The 14,701-nt window shown below is 49.2% G+C and overlaps 1 protein-coding gene across 1 annotated transcript in view; it reads left to right on the plus strand.

Moving 5' to 3' along the window:
• Positions 1–14,701, plus strand: part of CENPU (centromere protein U) — a 17,513-nt gene continuing 2,812 nt past the window's right edge. The window contains exons 1-12 of the mRNA XM_090258235.1: positions 1–41; positions 2,825–2,870; positions 4,556–4,673; positions 6,720–6,822; positions 7,567–7,627; positions 8,103–8,330; positions 10,937–11,006; positions 12,101–12,209; positions 12,401–12,479; positions 12,701–12,748; positions 13,535–13,596; positions 14,414–14,570. Coding sequence (XP_090114361.1) covers positions 1–41; positions 2,825–2,870; positions 4,556–4,673; positions 6,720–6,822; positions 7,567–7,627; positions 8,103–8,330; positions 10,937–11,006; positions 12,101–12,209; positions 12,401–12,479; positions 12,701–12,748; positions 13,535–13,596; positions 14,414–14,570 — 1,122 coding nt within the window. The remainder of the gene's footprint in view (positions 42–2,824; positions 2,871–4,555; positions 4,674–6,719; positions 6,823–7,566; positions 7,628–8,102; positions 8,331–10,936; positions 11,007–12,100; positions 12,210–12,400; positions 12,480–12,700; positions 12,749–13,534; positions 13,597–14,413; positions 14,571–14,701) is intronic.

Here is a 14,701-nt window from a genome sequence, read left to right on the forward strand (position 1 = left end):
ATGGCCTCGCGGTGGCGGCTGCCGGCCCGCGTAAGTGCGGGGTAAGTCCTGGGGCTTCTGGGGGCGCGGGCCGGGAACCGGCTTTCTTTCCATCCTGCCGCGGTTTTTGCTTCTCCGAGCTGTGCTGCGTGGCGGGGCGGCCCGGCTCCGCCGCCGCGTTAGTTTCTCCGTGCGGCTCGGCGCCGCGGTGTCCCCGTCCGTGAAATGGGGACAGTGATGAGTACCCTGAGCCTTACAGCCGTTAAAGTTTTAAACTTTCGGGCGGGCAGGGAGGACGGCCGAACCCGACCGCGGCGGGGGGGCGGTGAGGGGCCGGCAGAGCGGCTCCCTGTTCTCGCTGACAGCGGCGCTCCGGAGCGGGCCGGGCGCTTCCGCCCCTTTCACTCGGGGGCGGTTGGCGCGCGATGTTGCAGCCTCACGAGCGCGCACAGGGCTTCGAAGTTTCCGTGCTTGGGAGGCGATTACCGCCGTAGGGCTGGTAGCCGTCTCGTTCTTAATGAAAAAGGGCCGGCATGCAAAAACGGGCTGCAGAATTGCGCTCCGAACCGCTCGTCGGGGGTCTGTTGGCCAACGACCCTCCGACGGCGTCCGTGCGCGGTTCAGGGCCTCAGCTTGTCGGGGCGTGTAAGAAACAAGGGCGTCGTGACTCCCACCCAGGAGAAAGCCATTGGTCACAACGGGCAGATGTGATTACAGGGTCTCTGAGAAGGGAGTTGACAGCATTGACATATTTACAGAGCGCAACGGGAGCATTTAGATGAACGCGTTAACTCCGGAAAGACCAGTCATGGGGAAACGGGGAGGAGAGGGGCGGGGAAGCTGATCGCTCTCACTTTAGGGCCAGGAAGCTGATCAGTTTCACTTGACCGTGGCAGTTCCAGGGTGGGGAAGCCAAGACTGTAAAACCGGCCGTCTTTGTCTCCTGGCTGCGAGGGTGCGCCCGGCTCTGCAGACTCGTGAATGAAGGCCTCGCTTTACTGCTCAAGTCCTGCGTCCCGGTTTTTATTGTGAGCGTTTCTCACAGGGAGGTGCGCTGGGTCCCGCATTGAGGAGCTGCAGCTGGGCGCTGGAGGGCTGCCTGGAGAAGGCGGCCTTTGCAGAGGTGGGGTGAGGGCGGAAGGCGAGCCTAGCGGGGAGCAGCACAGGAGGAGCGGGGCGGGACCGAGCCGGGAGGTGGACTGACCCAAGAGGACAGTCTGTCCCTAGTCGGGAAGGCGACTGAACAAAATACAGGGGCCTGAAGGGGCAGCAGGCCAGTTAGACATGCCTTGCTGGGCCAGTGATCGGGGTCTCTCTCTCTCACTCTCTCACACACACACACACACACACACACACACACACACACATATAACGTTTTATATATTATATATTATGAATAACATTTTACTTATGTATTTACAGATGTAAACATTTTTATCTTTGAGACTCATGAGATTTGTTCATCCCTCCCCCCAAAATGCACTGGTGTGCGTACACCAAAATTTTTACCTGTGATACCGTCCCAGAACTTGCCATCTTTTGGGACCTGACTTTACCGTTTTTTTTTTTGTTTTTTTTTTGTTTTTTTTTTGAGCACAGTCAAGGCAGGTGACAGTGGCAGCCTGGCTTCCAGTCCTGTTTCCGGGACTTGGCTTTGTGACCTTCGTTGAGTCCTTTAACCCTTCAGAACCCCCAAATCAAATGCCGTCAAGTGGAACCTACTCTATCTGGCGGGGGTCTGAGGATCAAACGAAGCGGTGGTTCTCCAGGCGTGGCCCGCAGCATGGAGCAGCTGGGGCTCGTTAGAGGGCACGGGCCAGGTCCCATCCCAGGGGGGCTGATGGGAGGCTCGGGCGGGGCCCCCAGGGGTTCCAGTGCGGGAAGCCTGAGAGCCACGGCTCTAAGCGGTTTTCCGGCTCCTGTTCACTGTTCGGTCCCAGCTCGTACACACGCGTGCACATGCCTAACGGAAGGCTTACGAACATGCTGTGTCCAGCAGTCTTATATTTTATATTCTCTTGCATGTACTTCCTTTTTCTAAATACTGGGGGGAAACCTTACATGACATTATGGGGCAGTTGGTGAAATTTGAATATAGACTGGGGATTAGATCATACTGTGACAATTCGTGATTTGGAAATTAGACTGTGACCAGGCCCTGTCTTAGGAAAGGCGCCCAGGTATTTCGGGGAAACGGTGCACAGCGTACACGGGTGTCTGCGGAGCCTGTGTCGTGTCAGGGGCTGCGGGCCTTGTAGGAGCAGCCTGTGCCCTGCCCGCGCCGGCCCCCGCGCACAGAGGACCCTCAGCAGTTCCCGGGTGGGGCGGTTTCGTTACCGTGTTATTCCCGGACTGCTGCTCACCCGGCTGACTTGCAGGTCGTTGAAGACCCGAAGCCCTTCCCTTCCAGCGAGACGGGAGAAGGGGCCGTCTCTGGGCGTGAACTGGCAGCTCGTAACGCGGGCGTCTCTCCTGCCCGGCTGTGTGGCTTTGGGCACATGCGCCCCTGTCGCGGGGACGCGCTCCCGGGGGTCGGTGCTGCGCGAGTGCCGGCGCGCCTCCGCCCTCGCTGTGACGGCAGGACCATTCCACGTTCCCGAGTGGGGGCGGGCTGCTTTACACGTGGGCAGTGTGATCTGACGTATAAAATCACAGTTAAGTTTCTGAGGTGTGGGTTCTGCTTTCTAAAATGATTTTGCCTCACCTGAACTTTGCACATTATTAGCACAGGTCATGAGGAAGGTAATTTGGAAAGAAAATGCTTGGGAAGCATTGCGTTTGTGTTTTCCCCAGTTATTTTTAAAATACTTCCTAACATTTTTGTGTGTTTTTTGCTGTTTAACAGAGCAAGATATTCAGACAATGTAGGAAGAACACGGTCTACAGAAGATGTAAGTTATTGTTTTATATTTTACCTTGATTTTCTCATAATTGACAGTACAAAATAACACGTTCGGTGGGAGCCTCAGAGTTTGTGGACTTTGCTGGGTAAGCTCAGCGTTTGGCTGTAGTGACCGTGTGTTCTTCCTCCTACTCTTCCGTTAATCTTCCTAGACATAGCTTGGTTTTACTTTGGTTTGGGTAACAGACATTACTTAAAATGGTACAACTTCATATATGCTATTTTTCACTTATAGCCATTTCTCTATTAGAGTTTTAAACAATTTTTGAGGATTTTGCAATGTTCTACCTAGTCCACGTTATAGTTAACTTTAGGGAAGAATCTTAGAACAAACCTGTGTGAAAGGCAGGGGCGTCCCTTGTAACACTCTTCCCAGCTAATGTTAAATGGCTTTCCAGGGTGGGCCCATTCGGCAGTGCCAGGTCACATGAAGATGCAGGGCCGGCGTGGGAGGGCGCCTGCCCTCAGGGTGCCTGCCAGGGTCAGGGAGGCCTCTCTGCTTTCTGGCTGTCTGTCCCTCCCTGGCTGGCTGGCTGGTGTGGTCTCCTGCCTGCTGCCCTGACACCTGCCTTCAAGGGGCGGCTCTTCTGCCTCGGGGCGCTCCTGCAAGGCCCCCCAGCTCTGTGCTCCCACCAGCCCCAGGTACTTGTTCTTCTGGTGGGTGTTCGGTTCTCCGCCTTGGGCGGCCCACGTCCAGAGTGCCTGGAGGACCTCTCTGCGCTCTGCAGCCCTGCTCCCAGCCCTGGCGGCCCAGGTTCAAGTTCGGCTCTCCTGCCCGCTCCCCGCTGTGGGAGGCAGCCGGGCTGGGGGCGTTTGCCTCAGGAGGGCGGAGGGTCCGTCCGTGCCGCCCCCTGGGCGTTCCAGCCCTACCGCTCCACAGATGACTCCAGCGAGGGTCCGTCAGTGGTCAGGCTTTTGTTTTGCTTATTCCATCTTCTTTATATTTTCCAGAATTTTCTCACCTGTTAGTGACACCTTTCCACATTTTCCAGAGTTACTGTGGAAGTTTTTCTCATTTTCTCTTGTGTTTTGACCTTTCATGAGGAGGATTTGGGGTAGCAAATGTCATGGGGCTTATTAGTGTATTGAACTGCAGGCCCTGGTGTCTCCTTCAGTCGGGAGTTTTAACCTTGTGTATCCTCAGAACTGCTGGTGGCCTTTCAGACGTGTGGGCATATTTCTGGGTAGAGGCCCATCACTTCCCTTGGATCAGGAGCTGGCAAACTATGGCCCACGGGCCAAATCTGGCCTGCCCCCCGTTTTTGTAAAGCCCTGCAAGCTAATAATGATCTTTATGTTTTTGAATGGTTGAAATAAAATCAACAGAAAAATCTGTCATGACATGTGAAAATGGTGTGAAATTCAAATTTCGGAGTATCCGCCTCTGAGGTTTGATGGCCGCACAGCCAGGCCGCTTCTCTCTGCACCGACCCTCTGCGCCGTCACACGCGGGGGCCCTGCGGCCTGCAGAGCTGAACGTGCTGACGTTCTGGTCCTTTAGAGGAAAGCGTGCCAGCTCCTGCCCTGGTGATCGGAGGCGTCCGTCCCCAGAAGTAATGAGGATCGCTGCTGTAGGCAGCAGGGAGAGCAGGGGTACCCTAGCTGCGTGAGTCGGTTATGTGACATTCTTGTTCATAAAGCCAGTCCAATGACTCCGCCTGCGTTCACTTCTAGAAAGCCGGCCAGCGGCCCAGGCCTACTGAAGCCTGTGACTCCTCCGACGATTCTGACGTCGCAAGCGTGGGAGAGTCGAGTGAAAATGAGAAAGATGAAGAACTCTGTGAATCCTTTGGTTAGTATTTCAAACCTTTATCCAAACAACTTTAAAGTAGTTTAAGCAACAACATTTAGGCTAGTTACTAATAAAAACTGCCTATGAATATGATATTCAGTCATTCTTTATAATTTGAATTAATTTTTCTCACTTCTAAACACATTGCAATTAAGAACTATTAAACTATCAAAATAGAACTGTTCTAGCAGGGTTTGTTAACAACATGCCAGTCGTGTTAGGACACCTATTATAGTACCTGTGACGTGAAGAATACAAAATGTATTTCTCACTCCACACCACCGGTAAGGGTCTAGAGTTTAGGGAGAAGAGGGGGGAGTTTTCCCTTTTCTTAAACCCACTGAGGCAAAGGCGGTGGCTGGGGAGCCCATGGAATACTCCGCCGGGGCTCCCGGCATGCGAGGGAGCCAGGCTGGTGCCAGGCTGGCGTGGAGCGTGTCCAGGTGGGCCTGCCTCTGTCCCTGGGCCACTCCAGAGGCCAGAAGTGATACAGAAAGCGCCAGCTGCCCACACATGCAGAACAGCAGTGATGGGACGTTTTGCCGGAATAGGTTTTAAGGGAATTTTGAAAATATATATCCTCTCGCATAGTTTTAATTCGATATCAGTATTATTCAGACCAATTTCCTATTAATAGAAGAATTCACCTTTTTCACACGTGTGGTTCAGTGGCGGCCTAGAATAGTCACAGAATTGTACGGCCCTCTTTGGGTGCCCACCTTGTCGGTTACGTAAACGTCTAATCGCTGTTGCACACCAGAAACCAATATTGTGTGTAAACTGTAATGGAAGTATTTTTTTAATTGTACAACTCACCATTATCCCAGAACATTTAAATCCCCCTACGAAGCAACTCCGTACCCGTCAGTGGTCAGTCCTCAGTCCTCCTTCCTCCCAGCCCGACAGCCCCCAGTCCGCGTCCTGTCTCCGAGGACGCACCTGTTCCTGCCTCGGGTGCTGATTTGTGTCTGGCTTCTCGCACTTAGTGTGCTGTTCTCAAGGTTCACATGTGTTAAGTCTGCACAGCTCCACCATCCGTAGCTGGATTCCCTCGTTTTGTTACCGTTCTTCGTTGGTGTGTGTGCGTTGGTGGGTTTCACTTCTTGGCCGTTGTGCATTGTTCCGTGAGCACCCAGGTACAGGTGCTTTCGTGGACACACACCTGGGAGTGGGGTTGCTGAGTCAGGCGGTACCTCCGCTCCAGCTTTTGAGGAGCTGATCACAACTGCTGCTCCTTCCCTTCCCACCAGCGTTGTCTGTGGGGTCCGGTGTCCACAGCTGCTTGCCTGTTGCTGTCCGCCTGACAGTCCGGCGCCCGCTCGCTGTAACGTGGCACCTCGTTGCCGTGGTGCAGTAAAACCTAATGTAACAGTCTGGGGCGTTAGGGGCATTCCTCTCGTTACGCAAACGTCGTCACCATGTGGCTCCAGAACGTTCTTGGTTCCCCTGACCGAGACCCTACACCCACTAAAGGCAGCCCCTCGTCCCCGCTCCCCCAGCCCAGCTTTTGTTTCTGTGAATGTGCCTGCTCTGGGCGCCGCACGTGAGAGGGATCCTGCGGTGTTCGTCCCTTCGCGCCCTTTTCGTCACTTGGCATCACGTCTTCAGGTTTCACCCACGTTGTAGCATGGGTCAGAATTTTCTTTTAAAACAGTCGGATTCCGTCCTGTGTAAACACTCACCCAGCTGGGTTGTGTCCCCCTTCTGGCTGTCATGCATAAGCTGCTGAGAGGGAGCACAGAGTCAGACTTCCTGTTAGTAATTGTCCTTTATCTCCTTGAAACACTGGGTATTGGTGCAGCCGTGCGGGTTGTAGCTGACAAACATCCACTGACAGCTCACCTGGTTTGTGTTTACTAGTGAAACGGTGTCAGTGTCTCGTTGCCGAGGGGCGAGATCAGGAACACGGGGAGGCAGGCTGTAGGCTAGGCTTTGGTTTCGTGAGCCGATTCCACAAAGACTGCTTTGCGCCCTGTGGTGAAGGAACACGCTTAAACCTGCCCTGGCCGACTCCTAAAGTCGGCGTTAAAAAACGATCCTTTGCAGAGCCTCCGTTACACAGCACTGCTATATACGCCGAGGAAGAGGAGCCCTCCCAGCACTGCAGAGCGTCTGCCCCTGCTCCTCCGGGGGGTGAAGCGACCACAAGGTACACTTACACTTCGTTCGTGGGTAACGGGGTTGCCGAGAAGCTCTTAGGATAGGACCTTAGTTTTTTAAAAAGGTTTTAAAAGATGTTTTGGGCCAACTTAGGTTTTTCCTTAAGAGGGCTGGTACATGAAAACTTAATTTTTCAAAAATTGACATTATTTATAATAATTATAGGGATAAATTTCCCATTATTAAAAAAAAGTCATGGGGATGTAATGTACACTATAGTGACTGTAGTTAATAATATTGTACTGCCTGTGTTCAGAGAGTACATCTTAAAAGTTCTCATCACAAGAAAATTTTGTTAACGACGCATGGTGACAGGTGTTAAGACTCATTTTGCAGTATTTCTGAATATGTAATCATTACATGGTACACCTGAAACTAATGTTATATGTCAGTTATACCTCAGTAAAAATAGGTAATTTAATAACCAAACTGTAATTGACAGCTGGTTATCCTAGAAAACACAGCCTGTGAAGGCGGCTTGACTCTGAGATAAAACAAGGAGGATTTTGTGAATAGCCCTTACCGGGCTTTCCTGCCCAGGACAAACTCACGGGGCCGGGGGTGGGGTCCCGTGGGAGACGACCAGTGAATCTGGGAAGGCGGCAGCCCTGCCCTTGACTAGCAGCAAGTCTCATTACCCTGAGCTTATTTTCCTGGTGGACGAGCAACTTAAAGAAGACGTGAGTAACAATGAAATGTGTGCGAGGTGCTGATGGCTCCTTCTTCGGTACAGTTTGAACACTTCTGAAATTGAAGAGAGCGAAAACGAGTTCGTGACAATTAGTGCGGAAAAGGTATGTAGGAGTTCTCTCTTCTACCTTCATTAGTAAGATATTTCATATTCTACTTAGTTTGGACGCAAATAGAGAACGTGTTTTATAAAATATTTCATACCCTGTTTAGATTGGATGCAGAGAGAAAAAGTTCTGTAGCAGTATTTTTCCTAAAGAGTATTATGTTTTAGAAGATACTTTTTAAATAACAAGTGAAATGTTTTTTATCTGAAGTGTTCATGACCTTGTCTATTTTAACACTCGAGCACTGTGTTCGGGTCGTGATTCGGAAAGGCAGACCGACTTGTGGGGGTGTTTCTTTGGAGCTGCTTAGCTCCAGGTTTCCTGTCCCGTCCACCGACCCTGTCATCTCCCTGCCATGTTCCATCGTGAAGTTCAGAAATGAGAAGTGGGAACTTTAGGTTTAGCTCCTGTTACAGTGAGAATGATAAGCATTTGTACTTTCTGAGCCAGTGATGCTGTTCTCTTGACCTAGCCAAGAAGAAAACCCAAGCCCATCCGTGATGAATCTGAAAGTGATAACGAGAGGGATATTATCACGGAAGGTCAGCCAGCAGAGGAAAGACGTGGCCAGCAGTGTGAAGCCGCGGCGTCTTCAGAACTGTCAGAGAACGCAGCTGAGTCGGACACTCCCGGAGAGGCAGGGCCTTTCGGCGCCGCGTCCTCTGTTGGAAAAGACACCCTGGCAGCAGAAAGTCAGCTGGTAAGAGAGTGTCTGCCATCCCCTTGGCAAGAAAAAAAAAGTTGATTGAAGAATGTTTAGGAGGAAAATAACATTTTTTCTCTTTCCTCCAGTTTTTTAAAGAGACCTTTTTATGTCTTATAAAAATATTTTTATTTTAAAGTATTTATAAGGTATGGAAATTCTGTCACCCACATTTGGTCGTTAGCCCTTTTACTGAGCTTTTCTTGTCCTAAGTGGGACTGTGTTCTTGTTTAGTGTGCTAGGACATCGTTTTCAGGAAGGCATGGCATTTCATTCCTGTTAGTGCCATAGTTACTCTCTTACTCATGAGTGGTGGCATTTAAAAACATTTCAAGTGCTTGGATGAATTTCTAGCTAAATCTTTGTGTGTACCCTTGATCATTCAGGAAAAAAATGCTGCAGTGAGATTTCTGGGTCATATGTGTTCTAAGATTCTTGAGCTATAGTTTTTGGTCAAGCCTTAATATATCTTTACCCGCACATTGATTTTGGCCCATTGAAACTGATTTTGGACTTCTGACCTCTAAAACTGTTGGAGAATACATTTCTGTTTTAAGGCCCCAAGTTGTGGTAATTTATTACAGCAGCCACAAGAAACTAAAACATTACCCAATGACTTTTTCTTTTTAGTTATGTGGTTTTAGTTATAGAATTTCCTTTTTTTAAAAAAAATATAGTTTCTGCTGAGATTCCCTCTCTGTTTGATCATTAGGATCATCATTTCCTTTACTTCTTTGTACATACTTATGATAGCTGCTTTAAAGTCGTTTTCTATATTAGGGATCTGGGCTATCTGTCTTGACCGTGGGTCACATTTTTTGTGTAACATTTTAGATCTCGGACTTTATAATTCTGCACTGGACATTGTTGTTGACAGGTTGTTGAGACTCTGAATTCTGTTAACATCTCCTGAATGCGGACTTCTGTTTTTATACGTAGTTTGATTATGGGCTGATCAGTTTTAACTTCTGGAGGCTCGGTTTTATTCTTTGTTAGAGTCAAGCTTTGAAAAGCCTAAGGTGTTTTCCAAGCTTCGGTGATTCAGTGGGACTCTATCTGTGTTTTCAGATGCTGCACGAACAGTTACCACGACCCGTGTGACCTAAAACCACACACAGTTTCTGCAGGTCAGCCGTCTAGGCCCCCCTTAGCTGGAGTCTCTGCTCAGGGTTTCACAAGGCTGAAACCTCACCTGAGACTCGGGGTCTCATCTCAGATCATTCAGGTTTTCCGTAGGATTGGGTTCCTTGCTATTTTGGCCTGAGGTTCTCCGGCCGAAGCTGGGGTCGCCTCAGCACCTAGAGCCTGCCCTTCGGTCCTCGTCACACGGCCCCTGTATCTTCAAAGCCGGCAGAGAGGCTTTCCCCATCCGGCCCCAGTGGAGGGGAGTGTAACCTAAGCGTGTGCACAGGTGCCGCGCACACTGCGGCCGGGGAGTCCCACAGGTCATTGGGGGGTCACCTTAGTCCTGGGCCGCAGCCGCAAGGCGCGCTCCCGGATGACGCTGGTCAGAGACAGGCTCCGGGCCGTGTTCGGGAGGGTCTTCAGCTGGCCGTCGTCAAGGGCAGCGTTTCCCAAGCCGTCCGCGCTGCGGTCTGCCCTAAGAAGCCCTTCGAGACAGTGTTTCTCCTGGTTCCCCCCACCACGCACACGCGCGCACACGATTAGATTCTAACGCCGCTGCGTACTGACTGCATCACTGTTTCCGTACTCGGGTCCTTCGGCGGCTTCCAAACCTTTGCAACAGCTGAGGTTCTGGGGCTTCTTGTTGCCTTTTGCGTCCCACCCCCGCCCCAGGACCCCAGGACTCCGCGTTTGCCCCTTGGCAACAGCGCCCTCCCGAGTGGGACTCTGCTGCGCAGTGCGGCTCTCACCCACAGACCGGCGGCCGGGTTCCGATGGGTCCGTGCGTGGCCCGCGGCCCTTGCGCGGCGCTGCTATCCTCTGTCGTCTGCGAGGCTCGGAGTCCCACGACAGCCACGTTCTGGTCAGCGTGACGCTGTCTCACGGAGAACCCGCCTCCGACGTGTGGTTGTCCTCCCCGCAGCCAGGCACAGGGCGGGGGCGAGGGTTCGCTCTCTGAGTTTCCTGGTCTTGTTTTGCCTCTTGTCCGATGCCTAAAAAAATCACCGCCGCGCCCCACCCCCAGTTTGGAGTTGTCTGTGGCAGGAAGCGCTACTTCATCATCACTCGGAAACTGCTGACTCCACACAGGACCTTAGTGATAAAACTTGGTCTTCCTCCGAGGCGGTCGTCAAAAACCAGCAGGAAGGGGTATTTCTGCCGGGGCCGCCGGCGGGGCGGGGCGGGGCGGGGGTGGGTAGGTTAAATTTTTCTCAGTGTTTCCCTTTTTAGATAATTTATAGGGTTCACTATGTAATATGTTAACTTAGTAGTAAATCAGAATTGTAGCTAAAATGCTAACTGACAGGGTTTGATGAAACTGCCCAGCTCCTTCTAGGAAACCCTTACAGCACTTGAGACCTTGCTTCCCCGCCATTGCCATCAGCTGGGCTCCAGTGAGTTCTTATCCTCTCCCCCATAAAAAAGGAAAAGAAAAGCTTTTAAGTAAAATTCTTTGCTGTTTTTTTTTTCCTTTGTAGAAAACTCAGAAAAGGGAAAAGGTGTTTTATGGCAAAAGAAAGAAATCAACAGATGAAGCCCTACACTCAGGTACAAAATAGTATTTTATGCTTTGACAGTGGTTAAAGAATTTCATTTAAAAATTTTTAATTCATTAAAGAATAATTTTAAGCATATAAAACTGCCACTTTAAAAAGTTAAAAATATGTGACTTTGGAGTAACTGTTTTCCCCAGCATCTATCACGAAAATTTCCAATGTACAACAAAGGTAAAAAAAAACATTTCACAGTATATATTTATATACTCACCACCTAGACGTTAGAATTAAAGTTTATTATTTTATCACCGATCCATTAATCTGTTTTCATACAGCATTTAGTATGTAATCTTTTCTATAAGGTTTCTTTCATTTTGCATAACTTTCTCAGAATCATCCATGTTATTTTGTATAATTTTTTGACCCAAAGTTTTTTGAAAAATGTTTTGGAGGAAAATAAAGCATTTTCCTTCTTTCTTTCAGTTCTTTTAAATAAGTTACATATTTTTCTTGTTATAAAAAATTTTATTTTAGAAAATTTAGAAAGTATGGAAAGGAAGATAAAATCACCTGTAATTCCATCACCTCAAAATAACTGCCATGTTTTTTTGTCTCTGATTTTTAATCCTTTTACTGAGCTTTTCTTACCCAAAAAGGGATCATACCTTGTCTTAGCATATCCTAAACATTCTGCAATCCCTTTTTAGAAGATATTTTGTTCAAGAACGTACTGTGGTTTTGTTCATCTCTTACTATAGTTACTACCGCTGTCTAAATCAATACACTGAGTGACCTTTCTGTGTTCTAGAAGGGACCTGTCAGGTAGATTAAAATTAAGGAAGTGTAGTTTACAAAGGAGAGGTCTGTGCCGTAGTCTCAGGCTGCCACATAAAGGCACAGCAAAGGGACGACAGGCCGCGCTGTCAGAAACAGGAGACCGCAGTTACTGCGGAGGGGGGGCCAGTGTGGACAGGGCTTCAAGGCTGTGCCCTGGGGCAGGCCGGGGGGGCTCCCACTGTGCTGCTTCCACTGTGGCTATTTTCAGCAGCCTGATGGGATGATTTCTGTTGTAGGCATGCAGAGCCCTGGACTGAAGCCAACTTATTGATGATAAATATATGGCATTGGTTTTCCTTACTGTCCCAGGTGTTTCTGAGTCTACACATATCTGGTGTCTAAAAGGAAAGACAAGCCGTGACATCATGGACATAGATGTTGTTTTGTCAGCATTTGAGAAAACCATTCTAGAGTACAAGTAAGTTGTAATGCGACATGTGGACTAATAGATCTCCCTTGAAGGACCGCTTTTGCTTATCCCACAGCTGATTTAGGTATTCAGAATACTGTGTGCATAATTGTGCATTGATGTGCTAAGCAAATGAAACATGTCTTTTACAATCCAGTTTTTGATACTTAGTTTTATCTTTTTTTAAAAAATTGTTACAGACAAAATATACAATCTAAGATGTGCAAGGAAGCGATAAGCAAATTTCATGCTCATCTGAAAGAAGAACTCACCAAAATAGTAAGTTCATTGACCCAAATTTATTGGTCTAAATTATTTTTGCTAGTCCTGAGGTCGCATCCAGTTATCTTAGAAGGATTGCATTTGCTGGCAGTGTGGTAAAGAACTCATTAAAATTATCAGTATTCAACGTGTTTTAAAATAAATGTGAAATATTATAAACTAATAAACATTTAATTCTGGAAAATGCCATGCAGATATTTCTTTTGTGTTTTGTGTAGCTTACTGAAATCCAGAGGTTGAAAAGTCTGAAAAGGATGAATGCTAAGGTAAATCACTATGATTAGAAGCATGTAGTCATGTAGAACAGTTAAGACTTGGCTGTGGGCGAAGGGTCAGGAGACCTCTTTACTTGTCCTTGTTCTGTTGCTTGAATGTCCTACCACCTTTCTGAGAACACCACCGGCAGGGGTGCTGCAGACAGGCCGGCAAGCACTAGGCCCTGGCTGTGTGTGGTTGACCAGATGACCCCCGAGGTTCTGGCCCTAAGCTTGCATGAGCCCAGGAGTGCAGGAGTGGAGGAGCAGCTTCCCCTCGACATTTGCCAGTGATCACAAACTTGGCTGTTGTTTTTTTTCCCTTCCGTTTTAATCTCTTATTGGTCAACTCTGCATTGCTTCTAAGCAAGTGGAATAGTCTGAGTGCCCAGCATGGGAATATTGCCTTCACCAACAGTAATGGCTAAGACAGTAAAACTTACTGTACTGAAACGTTCTTTCCAAAAATGTGTCTTGACCCTGCTAACCTGTTTCAATATTTTCCTAGTGTACCTAGATAAAATCTAGTATAGTAAAATTCTTCAATATCTCAGTAAAGGTCTGACCCCCACTTTATTTTAAAGTCCTGGGGTAAATAGCCCTCCCCTTCTTTCTTCCAGGACACGCGTCAGAAGTTGTAATTTCATACTGTGTGTCTGTACCACCTGTCCTCCCTATAAGACCACAGTTCCGTGATGCGGAGGGTGGGGCCCGCCTTGTTCCCCACTCGTATTCCCATACACCTGGCACAGGGTACATGGTGCTCGCTTATGATATTGACAAAAGTTATTGTGTTAGATGATTTCAGATATTAAAAAGAAAAAGCAGCGTTTGATTGAAGTCCAGCATGAACTGCTTGGGTAAGACACCAGAATCCTTTTTGAGGACTACCTGGAAGGGTGACGATACGTCATGGGGGGCTAGTAAAACTGGCTGCTGTGGTCCATTAAAATCCCAGGTTTGCTTTGAGCTTGGAAGCTCGGGGACGGTGAGCCATGCTGCAGAGTTGGGGTTTTCAGCCCGGGAGAGTTCGGCACGGATCTGTCTGTAGTTGGGTCTCAACTCTGGCCTGAGAGGCAGCCTAACAAGAGATTAACAGACTAGAACTAGACTGCCTGGGGTTTGAATCCGGGCTCTGCCACTTACTGGCTGTGCAGCCTGGGGCGGGTTATTTAACCTCCCAGAGCCTCAGTTCCTTCCTTTGTAAATGATCATAACGCCTGCACCTCCCAGGGTGTCGAGAGAGCTCAGCGAGTAAGGACAGAAGGACAGAAAGCGCTTCCCAGAGGCGGGTAGAGAAGTAGATGCACAGTTTTATTAACGTGGTACTGAAACGTGCACCTGGCGTGACACGCACGCAAATCCAGTCCCCAGCGTTGGGAACTATGCCCCCAGAGGGAGAGTGGGTCTCCAAAGGTCACGCCGCTGGGGTCGTGTTTCCTCCCACTGGTTTTACTGGGCCATGGGGACCAGAAGGCAGACACTTTGTTCCCGCTCCTGCTGTTGCCGACCCCACCTGAGGCTCTGCACAGGGACCCAGTTGTGCTGCCACTCAGCGGCTCCCAGGACACGTGTCCTAACTTCGCTCGGTGTCCTTACTCAGTCTCCTCAGCCACGATGGGCTGTTAACACTTGATGATGTCATTTACTTTTAGGGAAACTGTGCTTTTGTTTCAGGTTAGAACCACAGCTGCAGCAACTACAAATAAAACATGATGAGCTGGAGGAGAAGAAATCTTCCTTTAGGAACGCATCGCATTTCTTATCTAACTTACAGCAGCTTCATCAGGATTATTCGGATATTCGAGAGAGAGAACCAAACGTGACGGAAACGGTAAGTCCCACTTGCACTCTTCACTGCGCTTCAGAGGACGCGGGGCCTTGCGGGGCTGGGCACCAGCAGCTCCGAGGAGGGAGACGTGGGTGCCCCGTTAGTCACCCAAAACGGCGCCACTCTGCACCCCT

Source organism: Furipterus horrens, unplaced genomic scaffold, assembly GCF_987537825.1.
Source record: "Furipterus horrens unplaced genomic scaffold, mFurHor1.1.pri manual_scaffold_12, whole genome shotgun sequence".
Classification (NCBI taxonomy): Eukaryota; Metazoa; Chordata; class Mammalia; order Chiroptera; family Furipteridae; genus Furipterus; species Furipterus horrens.